This window comes from Chionomys nivalis, chromosome 16, assembly GCF_950005125.1.
Source record: "Chionomys nivalis chromosome 16, mChiNiv1.1, whole genome shotgun sequence".
Taxonomy (NCBI): Eukaryota; Metazoa; Chordata; class Mammalia; order Rodentia; family Cricetidae; genus Chionomys; species Chionomys nivalis.
Window position 1 is genome coordinate 13,443,313 of NC_080101.1, and position 26,787 is coordinate 13,470,099.

The 26,787-nt window shown below is 35.7% G+C and overlaps 1 protein-coding gene and 1 pseudogene across 4 annotated transcripts in view; one reads left to right on the top strand and one right to left on the bottom strand.

Annotated features, from left to right (window-relative positions):
- Positions 1-4,445: 4,445 nt before the first annotated feature.
- Positions 4,446-26,787, bottom strand: part of Sntg1 (syntrophin gamma 1) — a 357,578-nt gene continuing 335,236 nt past the window's right edge. For 3 of the 4 annotated variants that reach the window (XM_057790678.1, XM_057790676.1, XM_057790674.1), the window contains 2 exons: positions 14,963-15,073; positions 4,446-8,355 (listed from right to left, as the gene is read on the bottom strand). In XM_057790678.1, coding sequence (XP_057646661.1) covers positions 8,197-8,355; positions 14,963-15,073 — 270 coding nt within the window. In that variant the 3' untranslated portion in view covers positions 4,446-8,196. The remainder of the gene's footprint in view (positions 8,356-14,962; positions 15,074-26,787) is intronic. The other variant, XM_057790677.1, reaches the window with a different exon arrangement.
- LOC130888230 (aldo-keto reductase family 1 member B1-like) lies at positions 17,865-22,338 on the top strand (annotated as a pseudogene).

Consider the following 26,787-nt stretch of genomic DNA (forward strand, 5'->3'; position numbering starts at 1 on the left):
ATATGACACTTCCACATCACTTCCCCTTTTTCTGTTTAAATAAAAAAAGGAAGGCTTTAACTTTAACATAGCAAAATTACATATGACAAAACAGTTATATCTATTTTATCTTTTATCATAACAATGGAAAACTATAACTATAACTATCTATCTATTCTTCAACTCCATCAAAGATGCCAGAAGAATACAATATTACCTAAGCAAACAAAAAGTAAGCAATTTTCAAAACTCTAGAAATGACAGAGACATCTCGCTGCCTGGACAGTCACCCAAAGTTTCTCTGTACCGTTGGGGCATCCATCTTCGGCCTACAGGCCCATAGTATCCAGAGACTTTTCCATGAAGCAGGAAATTTCAAAGGTAGTTCAGTCACTACCTGCTAGGTCCTGCAGAATATCTTGCAGACTCTTTCATAAATCAGGAACCCCAAAAGATCATCTCACCTTTAGGCAAGTTCAGTAGTCCTCTCTCTGTGGGTTCTCTGTGTCCAGTTTATACAATAATCCAGGCAAGAGCAGTTTCTTGCCCAAATGGCTACCAAACTCCATAAGGTGCCTCTTCGATGCCCGTCTTCTTTCTTCTTGAAGTAGATTGGTGCTGCCAGGAGCAGACGTGTCTCATTGTCATGAAAACCCTTAAGTTATTAAAACACTTAAAATGCCATATTTTATAATCTTTGAAAGATATGAAGAATGCCTATCTAAAATATATCTATGTACATCTAGAAAATCTAACTAACATGACTACAAGCTTGACTATTATTGATAATTATCCATTAACAACCTATATACATTACATTTTTAAGTGAACTACACAATCACAATACCTTAATCAATATCAGAAATACATATACATATAATAAAATTGACCTTAAATTAATATCAGTAAACCAAGATTCATATCAATGCAAATTATTCACATCTATATCATCTCCCCCTTTAAATGTAAAAGAACATTTATAAACAATATATGGGAACATGGGCGCAGTTTTTTCTCTCCAAACTGCTTCCTGCTGAATGGGGGCGCTGTTATTCAGATCTTTCATGGAGTAACCTGTGTGCCAGGGTCATCTCAGTCGGCAGTTGAGTGAAGTAATTTTCTGAAGGGGTTCACAGCAACCTTTCAGGAGGGCGTGGTCTATCATACCATATTGGAATAGAAAAAATCGACAGGGTCTCATCCTCTGTGAAAACAAAAGAAGAAACTCCTTTCCAAAGCATCATGTCCTTAGATTCAAATTTTAAAGTCAAGGTATTTTGAAAATATCTATCTTGGATTAGTTCAGCAGCATTTATAAACAAATATATTTTAGCATCTGTTGCTCCTTCCTCAGCATTCAAACAATTCAAAGAGAGCATAATAGCATACAGTATCAAGATTCTCTGTGTATTTTCCATCTTTGTGCAGCTTTATTTTAACTCTATTTTGTTTATTTTTACTTTTGTTTTATATTCTCTGTATATATTTGTCCTGGAATAACTCTTTAGACCAGGCTGTCCTTGAACTCTCAGAGATCCATCTGTCTCTGCCTTCCAGGCATTGGGATTAAAGGTGTGTGCTACCACACCTTGAAGTCACAGAGGTCAATCTCCTTTGCCTCCAAAATGTTGGGATTAAAGGTGTGTACTACCACACCCAACTACTTTCTTTCTTCCTTTTTTACTTTTAAGAACTAAATTTTTAGCCTGCATATATTTTTAACACACTGTAAATCATTTAAACATTTTCTTTGACTTTGAATCTTTCTTTTACTGTATATCTCTCTTTTTCTGACCACACGAGTCTTTAATTTACCAAGCAATATCAGTAGGATGAAAGCCGTGGCTTTGACGGCTGGATCCAGCCATTCCTTAGCTTTCCAGCCTCATGGCTGAGGTACTGGCTGTAGCCATGTTTATCACTACAACTCTGTGGCGTTTCAAGGTCCTTGCCAGCAAACAAGCTACAACACTCAAATGCTCTCTCTGTAGCTGACCTCCTGCCTCAGAGTCAGAGTTTGCCCTGGCAGGACGGCCCAGAAAGCCGGCATTTTAAAACAGCACAACTTTTTTCCTGCTAAGGCTGAAAACCAAAAAGCATGCCTTCAGCTTTTCACCAACACCGTTTTAAGTATTTTGTGGCAGAACCTCTTAAATGAGCTGCAAGGTTTCACAGCTGAAGCTGAGTCAGGAAGCCTCTCTTAGATGAGAGCACTTGCTTGCCTCTAGCAAGTAGAGCAGACCCGAGAAATTGTTGCTACCAAGAAAACATGCTTTACTCTATTCTTTCCCAAGCTTTCTGTGGATTCAGTTGTCCAACGTTGGGGGCCATCTGTAGTGGGGGCTGTGGGCCTCTTCCCACAGCCCAGCTCATGGCTGCCTGGCTAGTTTATGCCCCAACATAATGACACACAAACTCTATTCATTTAAACACTGCTTGGCCCATTTCTGTTCATGTGTGTAGCACTCCAAGGTGCGCTTACCGGGAAGATTCTAGCCTACGTCCATCCTGGGTCAGAGCTTCATCGCATCTGCTCTGGAGAGGAGAGCATGGCGTCTGTCTCTCAGAGGAGCTGCCTTGCATCTGAGCTCACTTCCTCTTCCTCCCAGCATTCTATTCTGTTTACTCCACCCACCTATGTTTTAACCTATGAGGGCCAAGCAGTTTCTTTATTACTTAACCAATGAAATCAACAGATTGATATGACACTTCCACATCATAGAACAACTGATTTTCAAATACAGGTATACTCCCCCTTCTGCTAATATCTACTTTGCTTTTGAAAAGCATACATTTCATAAAACAAATATATTATTGTTGTTACTCAAGCTAAAAACTGTTAGCCACAAATTGGACACGTATATCTTATGGTCTACTCCCAAGACTCTGGTATGACTGTTTGTAAAAGCTACAGGTGGCAGAAGACTACATGGAAGCCCTTTTCCTGACACAGCAGAGGAGTTGCACATATGCACTCCCAGGAACTGTGACAGCATGCACAAAAACTGCAGAAGCACAAGTCAAACCAATGGAAAAGAGAGCTTAACCATGGAAAGAAGAGCTTACAGAAAGCCTCACCCCTATCTGCGGATTTATTGACAACTAACAGCTGATGGGAAAGGTAGAATTAGCTTTCATTAAGACTATAATCCTTAGCCAGGCAATAGTGGCACACGCCTTTAATTCCCAGCTCTCGGGAGGCAGAGGCAGGCAGATCTCTGTGAGTTCGAGACCAGCCTGACCTACAGGAGTTAGTTCCAGGACAGGCTCCAAAAAAGCTACAGAGGAAACCTGTCTCAGAAAACCAAAAAAAAAAAAAAACCTAGAATCCTTGTAGGTCAACCATGCTCCAGGATATTTTCTCCTTCCCCAAAATGATGTCTTTCTAGGGAGATGGGGGTAGATCATTGATGAATTGCAAAGAGAGATTGAAGACAACAAAAATATATGGTGTAAGAAATTCCTAAAGAATGAATAAAGTACTTCTAAAAAAAAACATAAGAATTATATCAATTGTGTTCATATATTTTCTCTGAGTAACTATTTCCTATTGCATTTTTAAAATCATGGAGCATTTTGTTATTATATTTATTATAAATGTTGTCTAGTGTGGTAGGGAGAGAACCAGTGACATTAGTCTTGCTAGATCAGCACTGCACTGCTGAATTACTACACAAATTTAATTGTTTTTATAAAGACACTTGATGCACATGCTTGTACATCAATTTAAAATACTTTATTTGCTTCTGTGTGAAAAAATGATGGGTGTAGCAACATTCATCTAAAATGTGCTTTGCTGATTTTTACTGGTGTTAAGACTTACTATTTTTTTTTCTTTGTATTCAGTTCAGTTATTGGAAATATACATGATGGGTATTTACTACTTTTTCACAGGAAGCTTAATTTTCTTTCTGCTATTCAAACTGACAAAGATGGAACAACAGCAACAAGTTGGAGACGTTTTAGAGTTCATTTAGTAACAAGGACAATATTGGAACTGTTTCGAAGAGAATCTTGTGGGCATGCTTTTATGACATTGTAATCACATTGTAATAACAATTACCGTCTTAAAGGAAGGAACATGATACCTCAATAATTGCTCTACAATTCAGTTATTAGTGACAAGCTAATGATGTCCTTGGCCTTCCTTCTCAATTTAGATACTGTTCCTAATGGACTGCTACATAAATACCAAAGTGGCAATGCTTTCAAGAGTTGTAACTCCTTGGTGGGTTAAGTAATTTGGTAAATATCACCTTCCTTAGGTCTCTGCTATAATTCAGAAGTCAGACACCAAATGTTCATGAATATTAATGAACCAAAGCAGATTGTGTTTTTGGTTTGTACTCTTGGCAGAGAGGTCAGATTTCCCCTTTTACATTCAGTTTTCTTCCATCGAGATTAGAGCTTAAATTTATGTGAAACTTACAGATCAAAGGCAAAGAAATACAAAATCGAAAGCAGTAAAAGCTTCCTTCTTTATTTTCCAGTGTGCTTCATTAAGAAAGGTTTTTTTTGTTTGTTTGCTTTATTTTGTAATAAATCATTAATGAACCCAAAGACAGAGTGGCAAGTTATAACAGATCTGAATTTACATTTTAGAAACATCCACCAAACATTTAAATGGGAAATAAATATATTTATATTTCATCTTTCTATTTCACTACATTGTAATATGTATAAAATATATAACATTTATATTATTTATTATCATTAAAGTTAAGGTATAACATAAAGTGACATGAGTTTAGGGTCTTAAGGAGTCAGAACAAAATACAAACAGAAATTCTAGAGATGTGGATCAAGAGAGTCCTTCAGCTCCTGAGCACAGCAATAGCAACAGGAACAAAACATTTATCGTTAAGTGTGAACACAGACACTTACCTTACAGAGTTAAGCTTAAGCTTGTCCTTGCACTGGTAGAGCTTCTCCAAACTTCGGGTTTGAAACAGTAAAGTGAAGTGATTGCTATGAATCACTGTTCCTCAGTGATAAATCAAGCATCACTTAAGCTCAGCATTCGACATGGAATATACTATGAACAATCACTGTGACCTAAGCAAAGGATATGTGGACTCATCAGCTCATGTATCCAGAAAAAAACCGCACTGTCTATATGGAAGTTTTTTCTCTGTTTGCCATATTGACTTGGTATTCATTGTCTTTTTCTTGTTGGACGACTTTTATGAGCAAAGGCTTTATAAGAGGTCTGTTCATGCCCGAAATGTATGAGAACGCAGTAGCTCATTCTGCTCTTTAAAAGTAAGATTGGATGGGAAGCATTTGGAGTATTTATTATTTTTAAATCATCTTTTAAAGTGTTTTTGAAGTTGCGCTATAACAGATTCAAATGCCCCTGCTTTGATATATTTCAGTGCTGATGGTTTGCTATTTTAATCACATAAAAGGCATTCTCAACAGTTTTCAAGTGGTTTTAAACTCCTGTCTCTAACTCCCATAACTACATTGCCCTTTAAGTTTACACTGTGTACACTGTAATAAGCCCTTTAATTTGTCCCTATACACATGCATGTGCATACACATCCACCAAGGCACTGGAGCGGTTAAAACATCATGAAGCATTCTCATATGTGCTTAATACTCAAACTTGTAATTTTTTGGGAAAAAAAATCTCCTATATTGGAACCTAAGTTACAGAGAAATTGAAATCTGTGTTTCAACTCATTTCTAAACTTTCTCACTGAAGTAGCCCAAGAAAAACAGCAAATAACAGTGCTTAATAGCACTATAAAGAAAGCATCAAACACTAACTGTTAAACTGATGAAAATCAGAACAGTATTTTCCTAACTGCTGCTTGTGCCACTAATCGTGTTAAATAGCAATTTCAGCATGAAGATATGTCGATCAATACTATAAATAGTAAAATACTAAGGTTGTTTTAATATGTTTTATTTCAAGCAACACTTTATAACTGAATTCAAATTATGCTATGTATGTATGTGGAAAATTTTATTTCAATATAATTAAAGTCAACAATTTATACTTGTCTCTACACATGTACTCATGTATCTGTAAGCACACTAGCTCTGTATACTCAAAGATCTCATCTCATACTTTTGCTGTTTTTCACAATGGGAACACTGGGAGAATATTTGAGATAACAACAATAAAAGCATAAAAAAAATAAAAGTTTTTGTATGTTTAAAGAGAACCTTGTAAAATCTACATCATTTTATGTGTTGTTTTACCTGCTTGCATGTATACATACCACATGTATCCCCAGTGCTTCTGAGTCTGGAAAATGGCATCAGAACCCCTGGAACTGTAGTTACAGATCACCGAGTGAGTGCTCAAAGCAAGTCTGTCTTCCTTGCAGGAGCAATAATAACCCTTAAAGCTCAGTCACCTCTCCAGCCCCATGAAATTATCTTACATGATTACAGAAGAATTCTGCATTGTTTAAAACCCCAGATTATTTCCTTTTTTAGTTTTGATGACTGTGGCATATCACAAGCCCTACAGTCCAGGCTGCACCTTGCTCAGTAGCAGAGGTTTCAGAAGAAATAGTAAAATGTGTCCATATTCACTCCTTCTACTTTATGTTAAACAGTCAGAATTCTGATATTGGTGATATCCAAAATTTGCTATAGTTTTTGTGTCTGGTTGATATAGTAAGCAACAATTTCAATATTGCCATTGTAGGGATACATTGAATTTCTTATAGTGTTTGTAAGCTTTTATTATTAATTTTTTTTGGAAAGGCATTTTAGTTCCAACCTTACATTTTTCAGTTCTCATGAGATTTCACTTAACCTGATTCAAGATGAATTAATATCTCTAGTGATTATGAAGATAGCTTACTATTTGTTGACTTTACTTTCATGGATATGTGTTCCTCCCCACAAATTATTTTATTTTCCTCTTAAGTCTTACCTGAGATTTTCTTCTACTAAAGGAAACAATAGTGAACTCCCTATTAGAAAACTGGTCATTTAAAAAGAGCTAAAACAATTATCAACTGAAATGTGTACAAGCAAAAATGGACATCCGTTTTACTTTTCAATAAGTACCCAGTTGTTTAAAAGCAGACATCTACAGAGCCTTAGATGAGGGCCAGAGAATGCTTCCTGCTTTATGTGACTAGCAAGACCCCATTCCCAGCTGTGACTACATTCTCCATATTGCCTATTTCTGTCCTTTCGCCTTCCTAACGCTAACACAAGCTAGCCACAGCAGTCTTAATCTATTATAACTACTTAATCATACTCCATGGCGTTCTAGGACATGTATTTTGAGAATTGTTTCCAAATCTCACTTAATTTACTCATAAATATACTCAAATGAAATTATCACCTCTGTGGCTACTTTTCAGGAACTTTTCGATTCATGACTAAACAGAAAAGAGTTACAAAGTCCTATTTCTTACACAGAATTTGTTGACATAACTTTCTCTGTAAAAATTTTGGGTCATATCAATTTATTAAAGTTTAGTTTGTTCATAAATATCATTAGGCAAAAGAGTATAAATGTGTTTACATGAAGAATAGGGAAATCATGAGTATTTTAGCCATTCAGGACTAATACCATTTTTAATATAAAACATTTTTGTAGCATTTGTCCAAGAAGGAATGTTTCATTTCTTAGTGTGTATCACAGGCCAATGTGATTATCTTTACTTATTCTTCAGAAGATTTAAACTCTGGTAAACACCACTAGAGTTCTCATGTGGAAACATAAGATGGGAATATAGGAAGCAACTCATGTGGGTAGGTTAAGGTACTTCTATCCTTGAGGTTTTAATGTATTATTATTATTATTATTTTTGCATGCTACTTGCCTTGCTTTACTTTTTAACTTATTTACACTCATAATACAATGATAGGGCATTGGTTCATCTGGCCCACTATGTCTCTGTCATACAAAATAATCTAAAATAGAGAAATAGCCATTTAATTGGTACTTTTATTTATAGGTAGCTTACAATTTTTGTGTTATTTACATACTTTACACCAATCATTCATCACCATACACGGTGACAGCTGTGTCCTGATAAAGATCAGAGGAGAAAGAATAGGCTGCTCTGCCCATTCCGGGTTATTTGCGGATACCTGCCAGGGTAAGATCTACTGCAGATACCTCCTGACATTTTTCCCGCCGGAGTTGCAGTCTGACTCCACTGTTGACATGGTGACAGCATGGTCTCTGCCGGATGAAAACGAGGAGTGACAGTGGGGCTGCTAGGCAGAACTCAGTAGTCAAGCCACGTGCTTTGCTTTGCTTGTAGAAGCAGAGGTAGCAGAAGCAGAAGCAGCAGCCTGATGACCTAAAAACAGAGGGTCCAAACAAGCTACTTTGGCAGCAAAAAATGAGTGAATACAGTGAAGAACAGCAAATAAATTTGAAAATTCCAACTCCTGAAAGGAAAAGAGAAAGAAGTCAATCAGGGGAAAAATTTATTTTCTCACAAAGTTGTCAATAAGCAGTCATTTTTATGTATAACACCTGGAATCTAGGATATGTAATATATTAAAATACAATACTCTCATAGACATGTTATAATGCCAAGATGATTGAAGATTGATTAAGAAATTTATAAGCTTAGTGAAACTGATATACAGGTTATTTATGATCGCAATGAGAGTAACTCATATGTAGTAAACACCTGAGGTTAATGATGCATATTTTTTGTTATTTAGTTCACATTTGTGATGGAAGATGAAGAAATTAGAACAGATTATAATACATCAGAGAACTCCTAAAAAAATTAACAGGCCTACTGTGTTATCTTGGGGTTTGCAATAGGAACACAATAGCCTTCAGTGTCTCAACAGTTGTCTTTTTCCTTTTCATAGTTCAGAGTCAGATTAGTATGGTGCAATTTCTGAAAGTAGTAAAATACATTCACTTCTTTATTGTATTTCCCAAAAATTTCCACTTACAAAGTCTTTTTAAAATTCTGTCACTATTATCTAAGGTTTATTTTATTTAAATTAAAAAAATAATTAAAATATTATATCATTTTCTCTTCCTCTTTCTCTCTCTGTGCAATATTTACCATGTCCTCTCCTCCCACTCTTTCCTTCCCAACTACCCTACTACATCCATCCCTCTTAAATCTACGGTCTCATCTTCTCTGATTTTACACATATACACATTATATATAATATAATAAATTATACCATAATAATATGATATAGTATAGATATTATATATAAATTTATACAAGTGTGTATGTATTCTTCTGAGTTCATGTAGATAAAAAATTTTGAATGCCACTGAACACAAATATTAAAGCAGTGTTTCTTAAAATTATTCCTATTAAGTTGAAGATTATGGCTTGTTTTTTAGTCCCTCCAATTACCTAATTATCTGGGCACTTTAAGTAAGATCTAGGTTCTTAATTATTCTACCCATCTTGTTAATTATTGTCCAATAATTTGATGCTGATCAAGACCTTACAGTTTTATATCTTTACCAATTTAATGTTTGTAGTGTATGATAGGAAGATAGATACTGAGAATAGACTGTGGGAGACTGATGGATCTGGGTTTGACCCTAATTCAACATCACCTCCTCCACACCCCATGATCAACTCTTACAGTTATAGCCATCCCTCAGGCTTCCTTGTTCACACCTGTATGAATTCACAGAGGATAGTCTTTCCTTTCTACCCATTTTTTTTGTTGTTGTTTTTCTGAGACTTTCAACTATCCAGAGGCTTTACATGCTGTTTCCTTACAACAGAACTTTCCTGACATTATTTTCCACGAGCCTTACTAAGCAATTTCAAAATTTAAGTATTTGGTCATTCAATAAATATTCATCACAACACATCACTTTCTTTTGAAAAACATGTATCAGAAAGAAAGATGATAGACAAGAAAAGTCTGATGGTATGTCAGAGAAATCAAGAGTTGGTAGAGTGATTTGATAATCACACATTTATTAGAAGTTATGGTCATCGTGGGTATACCTGCACAAATAAAGACAGACAATGCTCAGGATATGTCTCTAAGAAAATGAAACAGTTTTTTTGCTTATTATAATATAAAGTGTATTATGGTATGCTACAAAATCCTACAGGTCAGACACTTACAGAAACTTCAAATTGAACTGTGAAGGATATTTGAACTATAAAGGATATGTTAAACAAATAGAAAGGGATGGAAAATATCCCCAGAAATAGATTGCATAATGCTTTATTAACCTTAAATTTTCTTAATACTAATGAGAAGGAAACAATGGCTTCAGAGAGACATTGGGTAACAGAAAAAAACTTCTGAATTAAATCAGTTAGTGTATTTCAAGGAGGCGTTGACCTGAGAATGGAAACCAGGAGATTTGCTACACTGGGGTAGGGGTTTTGCTTTTGTTTTCACAGGAGAAGAAAAACTGTGAATACTATCAAAATTAATGAAAATACTCTTTGAAAAGGAGAAATCTCTTGATAAATAGAAATGACAACTTATTCACAGAGGTGACAATTCTACAGATTCTAAGGAAACCTCATAAGGGTTGGGGCAGGGTTCTGTTCTTGTCTTTGCAGAAAAATACCCATCTTCAAAAAGTCAAGAGATCTTGGACATCTAGATGTCTAAAGAAGAAAGATAACAATCCAAAAAGAATCACCAAGCAAAGAAAAATATGGCTTATGATACCAACATCCTCTGCAGGATAAAATCTCACACCTAAACATATATATGAAATGGCATTTGCAACTCACTTGAAAAATCAAAGCTGACTTTGGAGTTAGACAGTAGCTCTCCTTCTCTAAATTCAAGCACATTCTTAAAAGAAAAATTTAGAGTCTCTGTCTCATATCAGAAGCCACCTGATGTGGGACAGAAAGAAAATAAAATCTAGGGACTAAGTTTATCAAAACTCTGCTTTCAAAATTTTTCTTTTCCCCATACCTATTTTTGTCTCTATGGTACCTTTCTTCGAATTCATGTCTATAGAAATTCATACTCTCTGTTTTGATATGAATACTGTTTAAGTTTTTCACAATGATTAATAAATTTTTCTATATTAATCTTTTAAGTTTCCAGGAAGAAGATGTGGCCCCACAACAATGATTCTATCTGGTTGATATGATACCATTTTGCTGATAGCACCATCGGTTTGGGGCTACAAACTGATGAAGATGATTCTATCGTGGCTAGTTGAGATGGTGCACCTCCTTACAACATTCTGACCAGAACTACTTCAAATAAGAACTTCAGAAAAATCCTACCGACTACTCAGAGACTATCTGTAATTGTACTGAACAGTAAAATGTGAAACTTAACCATAATTTTAGTTTTTGCATAATACCATAGAAATAGCATTGTCCTCATGACAGCTGGAAATAATTCTAGAAAATGATGTCTCCACTTCCGACCAAGTTTTTCCTTAAGGTTAGGGACAATTGTCACCTGTTAGGGGTTGGTTATAAGTGATACAGGGTTGGGGGTGGAAATGAAGTAGACTCAGGGATCTCTTCTGAAAAAAAAGGCGGAGGAATGGATGGGATGGGGTAATTGATAGATTAGTGTATCTATTTGTGAACTATTAGTTATAGACAATTTACACTGGAATATAGTCTTGTACATTGATACAAATTCAAATTATATTGTTATATTGAATGTGCTCCTATTTCTGTTCACAATATTTGTGTATCTATACAGTTATTTTTCATATTGTATGCATGCATGTACCTACCTCTGCTTAAGATATTTTGTATATTGATGCAATTTTAGGATATATTTCCCATATTTCACTATATATTTCTACCTCTGTTTTATATATATATATATATATATATATATATATATATATATATATATATATTACATTTTGAGGTCATTGTCCTCATTTATTTCCCATTCGCTTAAAGATTGTCTAATTTTTAAGGTGAATTCTTAGTCTTTAAGCTATATAGATATTAAGAATTACAGGTCAATCATCACCTATGTTTGTCATACTTGTAATTAGACTAGTCAGGTTCTTTAGATGCATAGAGATTGTATTACACATAGATAGATAATCTTTAAAAACTTCAAAGAACTCTATAATATGGCATTTAAATAATTCAGGATTCTGTTAACATGAGACATGCTTGCTCCAGGCAGCGCCAATCTATTCCAAACAGAATGTTGGGCACCAAAGACACTCCACTTGGAGCTTATTTTCTTCTTGGAAAAACTAGCCTTTGGACAAAAACCTGCCCTTGCTTCAATTAACTGACAAGCAGAATACAAGCAAAAACGACAATCCAACCATGCCAAGACAGAGTAAAACCGGTTTTCAAATTTTCCTACCTCTGAAAATGGTCTGTCAGATACTCTAGGCCTTAGTCAAAGTTGGTTCCTCCAACATTGCAAATGAGACTTTGATCAATTGCCCAGATAGCTGATTGTCTCTGTTATTTCTTGCACCTTTTGGAATTTGGTTCGTTGCACTTCCTGTTTAATCAGCTAATATTATTTTCTTTTTCAGGTCTTTGTTGGGGTTGAAGAACAGATAGTCAGAATTACTTTCCTCTCGTGATTTTCATGACTTAACCAAGACATTTTTTTTTCCTCTTATCTTTCGTTTGTTTGCTTGTTTTTCAAGACAGTGTTTCTCTGTAGCTTTGAAGCCTGTCCTGGAACTAGCTCTTGTGGTCCAGGCTGGTCTTGAACTTACAGAGATCTGCCTGCTTCTGCCTTCTGAGTGCTGGGATAAAAGATGTGCACCACCAATGCCTGGCTACCAAGGAAGTTTAATCTAGTTAATGTATCAGTTAATGCACAAGGAAGTTGATCTCTTTCATTATTTCTTCATATTTTTCAATATAATAAATACAGTAAGTTAAAGTATAAAACTGAATATCAGTTATTGGATTAATTTTACAATTCTAACTCATTTGGTAACGATTTTTGTTAGATTGTTAAAATATGATAGAAAAGTAACAACTAAAATCCAAATACTGTACTGCTGTTGTAAGTTCACTCACATTAGAATGTGTTCAGTGTTTTAAAAACTTAAGGCAGCCAACTAACGTTAATATTAATAAATTTACATTAATATGCATTTATAGAACATTTGATTTATAGAACATGGAAAATCATTTTAAAGAACAAAGTAAGTGCGAGCACAATGATGCTTCATTGATAGTTATGGAGAAAAGAAAGAGCAAGAAACAGAGGCAAGTAATGTGTGGAAGGCACATGAGATTGAGGGTTCAGAAACCAAGCCACAAGAAAAGGGAATGAAAAAGAACTTCTCTAACCTCGTGGGATACAAAGGCAAGGCAAGAAGATAATTACATCCATGTGTTGGAGATGTGGAAAAGAAGGAAGGAGTACATAAAAGCTGTGATCACAGTTCCTACTCCAGAAATGAAAATATAAATGGAGAAAGTTCTCAAGAAGGATACAGACATAAGAAAGGAACAACGGAAAAATGCCTGGGCAGACATACTAGCAAAAGAAGAATCACGTTATTGAAAGGAAGGCTTCTGGCAAGGATGTAGAACAGCATGGTAAGCTACTGTATGGAACATCACACAGAGTCATGATTGGGAAGTCCTTCAAAGTCAGTCAAAGACTCACCCTGAACTCAGGTAAATGATTGCAAAAATAAATTTTGCCAATGACTTCATAAAAGAAGAAGTACAGTAGGTTTCCATACCACAGGATTAAATTTACAATTTGGTATTATTTATTCTTTATTCCACAGAGGAATAATATTTTATGAATTATTTAAACTAAAAAAAACCTTACTGTTGATTTCATTATAGGGTAATAGAAAAAACTAAAATTTTGAATTTCTGCAAGTATAAATCCTTATACATATAAAGTTGTTTAAACTTTCCATTGACCTAACAACAGCACTATCATATTCCAGTTGACTATAACTTAGGTAAGACTATATGGAAAGTCATTGACTAATTCATCTTCTTTAAGTCATAACTACTTAGCAATTATTTCATATTTGCTTAAAACCATATTCTTTGCAAATTTATACTTCTATTTAAGGTTTGATAGATTACTATAAAGCAGCTAAATTTCCAAGGTATTTTTTTATAATTATGATATTTATTTGTACTAAATAAAAACAATAATTTTCCAGCTACTTCAGAGTTTCAAAATTGTCTAGTCTTATTTTGTCCCAATCCCTAATTCATGAATTTCATCATCAGAGAGGTCTAGTACATGAAACTGAGGAACTAAGAAAATTCTTCAGAAACCTTTGTGGATTATTATCATCAATAACATGTTCCAATGCCTCATACTGTTTGCCCCAATGGAGTGCATTGTAACGTAGGACCCCAATTGCATTCTGTGCTTTGTGCCTGGGAAGATCACAGATAACAAGGATTTACTCATCCCTTCTTTTCCTAAAATATAAAGTCCTATTAGGAATTTCATCCTAACAACAGTTATAGATGATAGAATAGGCAGAACCTGGAAACAACCTAGATGCCCTTCAATGGAAGAATGGATGAAGAAAGTGTGGAATATATACATATTAGAGTACTACTCAGAGGTAAAAAAACAATGACTTCTCGAATTTTGCATGCAAATGGATGGAAATAGAAAACACTATCCTGAGTGAGGTAAGCCATACCCAAAAAGAGGAACATGGGATGTACTCACTCATAATTGGTTTCTAGCCATAAATAAAGGACATTGAGCATATAATTTGTGATTCTAGAGAAGCTAAATAAGAAAGTGAACCCAAAGAAAAACGTATAGTCATCCAAGGTATTTTTTAAAATCAAGAAACTGCTGTATGGCCCCTTCAGGTCTTGGCATGTTGTTTTAGTCTTATGTAATTATAGTTCATACCAGATTAAAACTAAGACCCAGAATCAGTTTGCTTTTCAGTGAAAATCTGTCACTAAAGCCTTCAAGTAAAAGTATTCTAGGGTCACAGTGATATTTCAAGGTAGGCGGAAAACATTTGTGTTTATTGATCTTACACATTCTCCTCATTGCATCTTTAAGGCACTGATGTATTTGGAAATGTATTGTGTGACGGATCTTTTGTGTTTACCTTTGCTTCAATTTGTTTAGTTTCTGAATTCTGAAACAAAAATTTTATTTTGCTTTTGCCGTCATCCGATGAGCCTTTAAGCTGAGAGAATTTATACCTCCAAAGTATGGCCTAAAAGAAAAGGGAAATGGAAACAAGTAAGTCAACAAAGTTTATGTCTGCATTAAAGCCAAGAAATCATGTATTTTAAATATAAAAGTTAATCTTATGTAGTAATATACCCCAATATTAATATATAAATTTAAATTCATTCTTTAAAGGTTATCTTTTAATATTTAATATTCAATCTATCATTTAACATATATATCAGGTGTCACCAAAGTTTTTCAAAGATATAACTTAAGTAAATTCTTCAGTGAGGTAGTACTATTTTTTTCCTAGTAAAGAGAAAAATGTCTCCGGTAGAAATTCTGGCCTCTATGGTTATCTACCATTAGTCCTGAAAAAATAAGATTAGTACAATTTCAAGTGTACACATAAGAGTCTATAACAATGGGTAGGAAAATATTTGTGTCTCACCAAAGTATACATGTAAATATGTATAGTATGTCATCAATATTGTTTATTTAGTTTACTTACATTGAGAAACTAATCCACTGTGGAGTAAGGGAACCCTCCTACATTGCTGGTGGGAGTGCAAACTTGAGCAACCACTAAGGAAATCAGTGTGTGCAGCTTTTCAGAAAGATGGGAATTAGTCCACCTCAGTATCCAGCTACACCACTCTTGGGCATATACTCAAAGTATATGTCATTATACAACAAGGACATGTGAGCCATCACTTTTATTGCTGCTCTATTTATAGTAACCAGAAATTATAAGCAACCTAGATGTTCCCCAACAGAAGAATAGATAAAGAAAATGTGGTAAATCTACTCAATAGAGTATTATTCAGCTCTTTAAAAACATGACTCCATGATATTCGTGGCAAATGAATGAAATTAGGAAAAATCAGCTTTAGCATGGTAACTCAGACTCAGAAATACAAATATGGCATGTCTTCACTTACACACGAATATTATCCATTAAATAAATTATAACAAAGTTACAATCTGTAAACACAAAGAGGTTAGACATACAGGAAGGAAATGGGAGAAATGGATATATATCTCCCTGGGAGGATAAAATACAATAAATTTTATGGGAGAATTAGGGCTGGGGTGGGACATAAATGGAAGGAACAGGTGGAGTATGGGAGGATAGACGGAGCTGAATAAGAAAATATGGATAGACAGAGCTAGACACGAGAGCCTTTTAGAGGAACAGTAGGGAAATGCAGTTCAGTTAAAACTTCCTGAAACGTATAAAAGTGATCCTAATGAAGTTTCTAAATAACAAATAAGACAGAGTCGCAACTGCCCATCTCTTGTCACTTAACAAAGCTTCCAGGACTGGGAATGTGATACACCCAATTGAGTTGTTGGCCAAGAAGGCCTCATGGAAATCTCCAAACAACTGTTGCTCCATACAAACTGACTGCAAGGTTCCATTGCTGAAGACAACACCCACATAACTAACTGAACATAGAGAAGGAGAACTGTTCCTACATAGAACATTCACTTATCACTCATATGTTCTTATGTTCTTACTTCTTTGGTATGGAGATGAAAGGAGTGCGTGCGCCAAAGGGATTGGAGGGCAACAGGAGAATAAGGCCCTCTAAATCAACTGAGCAAAGCTCATATCAATGCACGGAAACTGAAGGCTCAAGCACAGGGTCTACACAGGTCTTTACCAAGTCCTTTGTGTATATATTATACCTTGCAGTTTAATGCTTTTATGGAATTCCTGAATGTATGAATTAGTGGCTCTCTGATTTCTATACCTTCTCTTGTAAATTTTTTTACTTCTATTGGTTTTCCTTATCAACAACCTCAATGTGATGATTTTCCTTGTACATTGTTTTATTGTATTTTGTTAAAAAGTCATGAAAAAATAAAACGCTTGTTATCTATTAAAAAAGAAAAGAAATAGACAATTCCTAAAATTAAGCATCAATTAATCATTTACAATCACTAAGACAATATTGGCTGTGAATAATTTCCAGGCATGTACAGCTTTAAGACCTCAGATTTTTCTTACAACATACAAGATCAGTTAGATTTTCTGTGAAAAAAAATTAGTTACTGGATCCACACCATCCCTGAATAGTGTTCCACATGCTGGACATGAATTCCATCAAAGTGTTTGGTAGTAGGGCCATTTTTGCTGATAACATTGAGCCATGAAGTCACCTTGGATTTGTACATGAAAATGCTCAATGTACTACATGTTTACCAATTATACAATGTAACTGGCAATTTTAAATATAATAAATGATAAATATCTAGTCATAAAAAAGAAGCCACGTCTGTGCTCACTATGAGCAGACAAAAAAAAGCAGTTTAGTATTTTTTGTGGAATTCCTGAGTATGTGAAAAGTGAGTCTTTGAATCTTGTGCATTCTATTGGGATCTCTACCTTCTGCTTGTTTTGTTTTTCTTAAATTCACAAAAGCAATTTTTATTTGAGGCAAAGAGAAGTCTGACCCAAAGGATCACAGTTCTAATCACTCAAAACTTAACTGTTAGTAGCACTACTTGGACTATAAATTTTGCTTCTCTTTGGTTGGAAAGGGTTCTTGTGTTAAATGTTCTCCGGGGGGCTAAGAAGAAAGACCAAAAACGGCTGAAGAAAACCCCTCAGCTGTTGACAATGCTCTCCAGAGCCTATGTCAAACTAACAGACCCTCATTGTCTGATCTGCAAGGTTTCACCAAGTGCATGGGGACACATGCCACACTACACCTGCAAGGACAGACGAAGCAGGAAGATCATGTGTGAATCGTTTTGGGGAGAGCAGGTATCCGCAGCAAAGACGTTGGCACGGAGTTGTCGGTCAGGGTGTGTAACCTAAAGCAGTCATGGCCAGCCATCTGGAGCTGAATAACAGCGCCAAGATGCCCACCCTGGGCCTGGGCACTTGGAAGTCTCCCCCTGGCCAGGTGACTGAGGCCATGAAGGTTGCCATTGACATTGGGTACTGCCACATTGACTGTGCCCAAGTGTACCGGAATGAGCAGGAGGTGGGAGTGGCCCTCCAGGAGAAGCTCGGGCAAGTGTTGAAGGGCCAGGAATTCTTCATTGCCAGTAAGCTGTGGTGCATGTTCCACAACAAGATCATGGTGAAGGGGGCCTGCCAGAAGACGCTCAGCAACCTGTAGCTGGATTACCAGGATCTCTACCTTATTCGTTGGCCAACAGGTTTCAAGCCTGGGCCTGATTATTTCCTACTGGATGCATCAGGAAATGTGATTCCCAGTGACACTGATTTTGTGGACACTTGGGCAGCCATAAAAGAGCTGGTGGGTGAAGGTTTGGTGAAATCAATTGGTGTCTCCAACTTCAACCCTCTTCAGATTAAGAGGATCCTAAACAAACCTGGCTTAAAAGAGAAGCCTGAAATTAATCAGATTGAGTGCCATCTGTACCTAACTCAAGAGAAGCTGATTGAGCACTGCTAATCCAAAGGCATTGTGGTGACTGCACACAGTCCCCTTGGCTCTCCTGACAGGCCCAAGGCTAAGTTTGAAGATTCTTCTCTTCTGGAGGATCCCAGGATTAAGACAATTGCATCCAAGTACAATAAACCTACAGCTCAAGTGCTGATCCGGTTCCCCATACGAAGGAACTTGTTGGTGATCCCCAAGTCTGTGACACCAGCATGAAATGCCGAAACCTTGAAGGTCTTTGAGCTGAGCAAGGAGGATGTGACCTCTCTACTCAGCTACAACAGGAACTGGAGGGTGTGCGCCCTGATGAGCTGTGCTAAGCACAAGGGTTACCCCATTCTGCTTGTTTTATACAATTCCAGTGTGACAGTTTTTCTTTTATCTTTGTTTTATTTCATTATTTCCCTTCAAATCCAGACAAAAGGGAGCGTATACAGTTGGGAGGGGAGGTGGGAAAAACTTCCAGGTGTAGAAGAAGGAGATACTGTAATCAGGATATATTATGTGAGAAAAAAAATCCATTTTCAATCAAAGGGAAAAAGTGAATAAATGGGTCAAAATATACAAAAATCCATAAAGTAATTTGAAATTTCTGTCTTTACAGTGTATGATATATGCAGTTGTGCTTCAGGGACTGTGCAAGATTTTCTCTCAAGAATGTGAAAATTGGATCTTATTTATTCATTAAATATTTCTGCTAACCACGATAATCTTCATTTGGTGGTGGTTACATCTAAACACAGAATAAATATATAAACAAACAAAAATAGCATTAATGTGTGCAGAACTTTCAGTCAGAAAAAAAAATCTTTTAAGTAATGTGAATTGACAGGTAAAAATTATCTAGGTTTAGAAGAGAATTAAGTGTTTTATGTGGCTTCATATATATGAATAAGTATCCAAGGAGGATCACACAACACATGACCGCAGTTTTAGTAACTCAGAGATTCATGACCTGTTCAGTATAGATTGAGTTAATAAACTCATTAAACCTTATAAGTGAACTCTTAGGCAAAAAGCACATGATTATCTCAGTAGATGCAGAAAGAGTCTTGGAGAAAATCCAGCACTCATTTTATGATAAAAACTCTGGAGAGAACAGGACCGGAGGGATATATCTCAATTTAATAAAGGCTATGTATGACACTCTTTTTCTTTTCAAATTTTTGAGATAGGGTTTCTCCGTAGTTTTTGGTTCCTGTCCTGGAACTAGCTCTTGTAAACCACGCTGGCCTCGAACTCACAGAGATCCGCCTGCCTCTGCCTCCCAAGTGCTGGGATTAAAGGCATGCGCCACCACTGCCCGGCTATATATGACACTCTTACAACCAACGTTGTCCTAATTGGAGAGAAAACTTATGCTTTTGAACTACAATATGGAACGAAATGGTGCTCTTCACTATCCCCGCACTTTTTTTTTATATAATGGTTGAAATCCTAGTCAGAGCAATAAGAGCAGAAATGGAAATTAAAAGGATATAAATAGGAAATGAAGAAGTCAAAATATTCTTATTTGAAAATAAACATTCTTAGAAAAAGAGCATTGAAGCATTCTTATTTACAATAGACGCAAAGATATCTCAGATTATACTGAAATAAAAAGGTGAAAGGTCAGTACAATAAAAATGATTTGAGTTTTAAGATCACCATTCATCCTCAGGCCAGAATTCAAGTTTCAATGTCATATCAACCAAAAATTAATCCATATGTGTGATAAGATGTCAGTTTGTATGAGGAGATTGGGGGTAAGTTGAGCACTGTGTCCTTTCTTGTTGAAGACAACTTGCTTAATATTTAAGATGAACACATATCACAGATACTTATTATACACTCCAGTGAACTTTTGGGAACGGCCGCATCACCTTCCTGACTAATCAGGAAGAGAATGGCATCATGATAAGATGTTACATAGATCACTAAGAAAATGCAATATACTAATAAATATACTAATGCATCTTATATTTAAGTTTTGTACCTAAACCGTGCCAAAAAATAAAGGTACAAACTACAAATATCCTATATTTAGATGACAGTAAAATTCTCTCAATTCTTTCCTTAAATGATATTCATCCATATATTTTTTTCTTTATGAAATAATTCTGTACCTGTGAAGTAATTCTGTCCCTTCTATATGCTTTAGTCTGTAGTAAGAAATTCAAGCTGATAATTTTGCCCGGCTTTAATTTTATACTAGTGTTATAGAGGTGAACAGGTGATATGCAATCATAAAAAAGATATGGAATTCTGAATGGTGGTGAGTGAGGGAGTCCACGTGTGACCCAGTTTCCATCTGGAGTCCTTTCTGGCTTAAGGAAGTCTTTTGAGTTCAAGCTTGCCTGCTCTGCCTCTTCCAGCATCTTTGAGGGCTATGAGCAACAGCTGTGCTAGCGCATAGACAGAGCAGTTTGCCCAGTGGAAAGAGCACATTTTTCTAATAAGATTTGGAATGGTGTGTGCCAGCCAGAGGCACTCCTTCTTAGAGATTAGAAGCTACTTAGCTCAATAAAATAATGCACCTGCTTGAGCTTCCTCCCAAGGACAGTGCAGGGAGATGGTTAACTGATTGTCCTGCTCATGGTTCTGCCTTTTGACCGTATCTAGAATATATGCTGAGAAATAAACTCGGGGCTGTTTGGTATTGACCTCCAGTCTTCCCTATCCATCCTATGTTTCTCTCTTCATTTCTCTTAATCTTCCATTTCCTATAACCTCACGCCCCCTTCCAGGTACTCCTTGCTGATTCCTGTCAGAGTGGATTCTGACAGGTGAGAATGATTTGGAAGAAGATTCTAGGATCAGTGAAATCCTATGCATCAAAGTAGTGTAAACCTGAGCTATGAAACCTAGGGTAGAGCAGAAAATTATTTAAAATGCAAGCAAACAAAAGCACAAACTTTAAGCCAGAATGGAACCTCTACATTGGACAGAGTGATGCTGTAACACTAAGTCGTGCAGACAATGGGAGAGAGAGAAGTACTTGTGCCTGGATGATTTTTGATTCCATGACTCTGTACTTTGATTGGTTGTGGTTTTCTGCATTGGTTTCCATTTGTTGCATGAAGTTACCTTGATGCAGGATGAGGATATCACTTATGATGATAGACTCTGGAGAGGAATGGTCAGCATCTGGCTGAATGGAGAGGCTAGATTCGGCCCAATCTTATGGAGACATTTTGTTAATTGCAGTCCTCAGATAACGCTAGCTTGTGTGAGGTTAACAAAAATTAAAAGCAAAAATCAACAACTAGGTTAGTATGTTATTTGTTACTAAGTTTATTTTCTTAAAAGTTGCATGTGTCTAAATAATTAAGAGACAGGCAAAGCTTGTGCTTAATTGGCAGGAGCTTTGGATTATATGGGTGACAGTGTTGGTTTCTGAATACACCAAATAGTAGACACTGGGTAATTTACAAGTAACACCACTTTTTATAGTTCTGTTGACTTGGAAGCCAAATATCAACAGTATCATAACAGACATAGTTCATGATGGAAGCTCACAGTGTTTAGGTACTTTGTCCTGAATTGAAGTGCTACCCCCTGGAAAGAGAAGAGAGCCTCTTAAGACTGAGGAAGCCAATAAAATCAACAGAGCTTGGGTAATAAAAGAAAATCTCTGAAGCTCAGAGTATTTCAAGATTCACAAAGCTTTTCAACAAGGCTGTAAAAGCAGAAAGCAACTGCTAGAGAATTATGGCTTACAGCATCACTCTGCCCAATGTAGAGGTTCCACTCTAGTGTAAAGTGTGTGCTTGTAGTTTAGTTTTAATACTAAAAGCCTTTTGGAGTTCTGGCTTTGCTTGCAGTTTAAGTAATTTTCTGCTCTGTTTTGATAGCTCAGGCTTATATTATTCTAGAGGAGCAGTGCCAGGCATTCAGGGAGGACTAAGCATGCTACTATGGCTTTTTGATGACCACTGCTAGATACTAGAACTGTAAAAATCCCTTTTCAAAACTTAAGTCTATTGCAGAGGACAGGGCTTGAATGAATATCTCCACAATATGTAGAGGTAGCCACAGGATCATGTAGACGTAATTAGCTCCCTCTCTGCCTCATCTTCTACCACATTGACACTTCCACTGTTACCAACTTGATAGCTATCACCCACACAGAAATTCCTGCAGCTGCTACTGATCACTCCTTACACACAGCACAGTATGCTGATCAAGTTAGATTTGCGTGGGATGGTGGATCAAGTCCATGCATTGGTGCTTGTCATTGAGCATGCATGTATTTATTCCCTTCTTTTCAAAGAATGAAGCACAATGGCTCACACTTTGTGTGCAAGATGGCATCTTCCTGCTGCCAGCTTATGTGATAAAAGGCAGAGGCGACAGAAACAAGAGTATTCCCTGAAACTCCTCATAGGAGCACCAGTCCATTAGTGAGGGTAGGGTCTCATGTATTAGTCACTTATAACAACTGCCTTAAAGAAATGAAGACAGTAAGGTTCATAGTAGCTTTCTCCCATTTGCAGGGCCTGCCAGGAGCATGTTTCAGAGGAGAGGAGCAACATAGTGTTGTCAGGGTAAATCAAAACAGGAAACAAGCACAATGTATTTAGCTATGATTTGGAGAAGAGTCAAGAGGCCTGGCTGTTAGATTCAGCTCCAAGATCACACTGCAGAAAGTGGCTGTGATGGTAAAATATGTGAGCTAATGGGAGAAAGCCTGGTCATTAAGGCAATGTTCACAAATGATATGGCAGGACTCTCGTTCTTTTCTCTTCCTGGCCATGATGTCCCCTACCACAGGCTCCGAACAAAGGAAGCATTGCTTTATGGACTAGTGGCTCTGAAACTGTGCACCAAAATCTCCTTTCCTCTCTCAAGGAATTCACAGGAACAGCATGTCTCCTAACACAGATTGCATGGCCAGAGGAAATAACATGTCTATGATGGAGACAACATCCCCTGAAATATGGGCTACTCAGAAATAATGTTTAAATGTTATAATTTCAGCAAAACATTATAAGGTTGAAGTATAGCTCTTATGTACTCGTTTAATATGTGAAGTGTTCCAAGATGGGTTTTAAAATTATTTAAACAGTTGTACATAAATAAAATTAATAATTCCAATATAAACTAACTAAAATACATTGAAAATACTTAAGTCAAGTAGTCTTAATAAAAATCACATTAAAAAGAAAATGTATCAAAAGTTATAAGAAATGAAAATTTTGAAATTTAAATGATAAAGATGTCAAGTACAAGAAATATAGAAAGTAGTTATTATTTTTTAACAAAGATACTTTTATCTTTTACCTGATGTTGTCATTATGCACTTTGAATTATAAATATGGACACTAAAGTATATCTTAATTTTCACATTACTCCATAATGTATTCAAATAAGAATTTTTAGGAATTTTATGTCTGTATTTGCATAATATTCACATAAACTTTGGAGTCATATACCCCTTGAGTTTTTAGTTTAGGTTTGATTTAAGGTATGCGAGCACTAGAAAAGAATTATCTGTTAGATTATTTCAGTAAATGCATGAGCTTTTGTGTTCGTTTTTACAATAAATCCAATGTTTTTCATTTTCCTCAAAGCAAAAGGGATTGACTTAACTGAAAAGTAACATTAAAAAGTCCAGCAGGTTAATAACTTGTCTGGCTCTGAGATATCTATTAGACGGTTAGGTTGCTAGAAGGACGATATCAAGCTTCCACAGAGCATCGTGTGCAGAGGTCAGACTCCTAGGAACACTGTCATAGCTACGTGGTTCCACATGTAAAGTTGCTAACACACATTATCTTTCTTATTTTCAACTTTTGTTCCTGAATCTTAATAAGTCACTTTCAATGTAAAATAATTAAAACACTATAGAAAAGAAGCATAAAGAATAGCATGGTAGAATTTGTGTTATAATTGTAGAAACACATTACAGCAAAAATTCCGACACAGTGAACCATGAATGTGTTCTCTGCGGGTGGATGTTCATAACCTTTACTTTGAGAACAATCTGTAGTCACACTAATACTCTAGTTTTCTGAGTACACATGCCATCATATTTTTTTATTGATGCTATTTTATTTTTGAATTGCCTTAATCCAATCAGACAAACTTGGTTACTATGGTTATACTATTAGCTACTATTTACCACTCACTCTTGCACCATTGAATATTTCCTGTTAGGATTGATATTTTGGTTTATAGGCTTCACAGATGAGAATGACTATTGCCTGTTTTTCTTTCTTGGAAACTTGCATTGCATAACTCCTTCTGTTGATATCAGAGGTTCTCCTTTGAGAGAAGGCTTCCAGGTCAGTTCCAGCTTGGTTTTTCCAAGTCTTGTCTTGAAAGTATGTGATGCCCTAAGTAAATTTTATATAATAATGTGCAAGTTTTATAAATTACTGCTGTTACACATGGCATAAATTTTACATATTCTCAAAAATAATATTTACATTTTATATCTTATTAAAATTAATAATAGAGATAAGGAAGACTGTAAGATTATAACATTAACTTCAGACAATAGACTAATGCCGACAAATATTATTAACCTTTTATGGTTATTAATTTAAAAGATATGAGCTAATCATTATCTTAAAATGAAATATTAACATATTATGTGTTATTTATGACTATTGGATACCTCATACAAAAGAACTGGTTCGAGTAGTCTATATTCGAATTAATCATGTACTATATAATTCAATCTTGAAACTGTAGCAGCAACAGTAATAAAAGCCTAACAGATTAAAACCATGTTTGAAAGCTGGTAGTCCCAGAGCTATCTCTCAGAGAAACATCAATAACAGATAACACAGACTTAAACATTTAACCTGGTTGGAGAAGGAATGCTTTTGCTGCCTTAAACATTACTCTGGACATTTATGCAGCATAAAATGTCCTGTGTGTAAAACGCTCCTGTGATTTTGGAAGGAGCGGCAGGTAAGTCATGGCAATGGGCAATTTGATGCTAGCATGCTTATGTTCTTTGGGTTCAGTTGTCCTCTGTTTGTAACAGAGACAAGATGGTTTAAAATTTTTACTAAAAAACATGTTTGAATAATATGCAGTATCAATGATAAGAGAACCAAATATACACCCACCAATGCCCTAATTGGTTATCCAATGAGAAGTAATTGACCCTGAAAGCATACACACAGAAAAACTAAATGGACTCAGCAGGGTGTATTTGTGTGTGTGTGTGTGTGTGTGTATGTGTGTGTGTAAAACAATAACAAAGGTAAAAACATCATGAATTTGAGAGAAAATAGAGGGATAGAAGGGGTGCACAGAGGAGAGGAAGAATGTAAACAGTATGATAATATTTTAAAAAATATGGTCTAATAGATCAACAGTTATGAGCACTTTTTGCTATTGCAAAGAACATGGGTTTGATCCCCAGCACCTACGCTGCAGTCAACAATTGTCCATTACTCGAGTTCTAGGGTATCTAACAGCTTTTGTTTCCTCATGGGTACCGTGTACACAGAGTACATAGTGATACATATAGGGAAAATGTTGAAACACACAAAATAAATATATAAAATTCTAAATTTCTCAAAAAGTAACTGATGCAAAGAGAAATCACTGATAAATAAAAATGTTCTTCTGGGAATATGGAAAGTTACCAAAGTGGATTTGGTGATGTTTATACCATTTTGTAATTGTACTTATTCTGTATCATAGGAGTGAAGGATATAGTGTGTATATTATATTTTAATAAGGCTGTTAATTTTCATAACAGCAGCAACAAGTAAATGATCAAATTTCTCAAATATTTCCTAGAGACTAACAAATTACTGAGTATAGACTGCTGGCTATATTGACTCATATTAAGTAAACACAACATTTCCAATTTTAAAAAGACTATTTTCATTCAAATAAGTTTCATTTACTGCTATAAAAATTGATCAAATTATTTTAATACTCAGGTTGATTAATTAATCAGTAGATTAGTTATTTAACTAGATTAACACCCACAAGCTTATTTTTATTTGATAGTAGCCTTATTAAAAATATCAGAAGGGTATATCTGGAAATTTTAATTATTGAGTATTCTTTAGGCATCCCACAGAGACCACAAATTATGTGATATAATTGTATTCTTCTAGCATGTAATATTGAATTTCACTGTGAACACTAAACTGCCATTGCAGTCATTAGATAGTGGGGTCTTTATGAATGATAATCACAGGTGCTGGATCATGAACCTTCATAATTCTTTATGAATATGCTAGTGTCCTGATCACATGACCAGTTCAGTACACCATTTGATCCACTTCATCCCTAAACAATCTATAATCTACTTTCCTCACGCATGGAAAATCTTGTGCACACATTAATTTAAGAGAAAATTAAGAACAGATTACTCATTAGT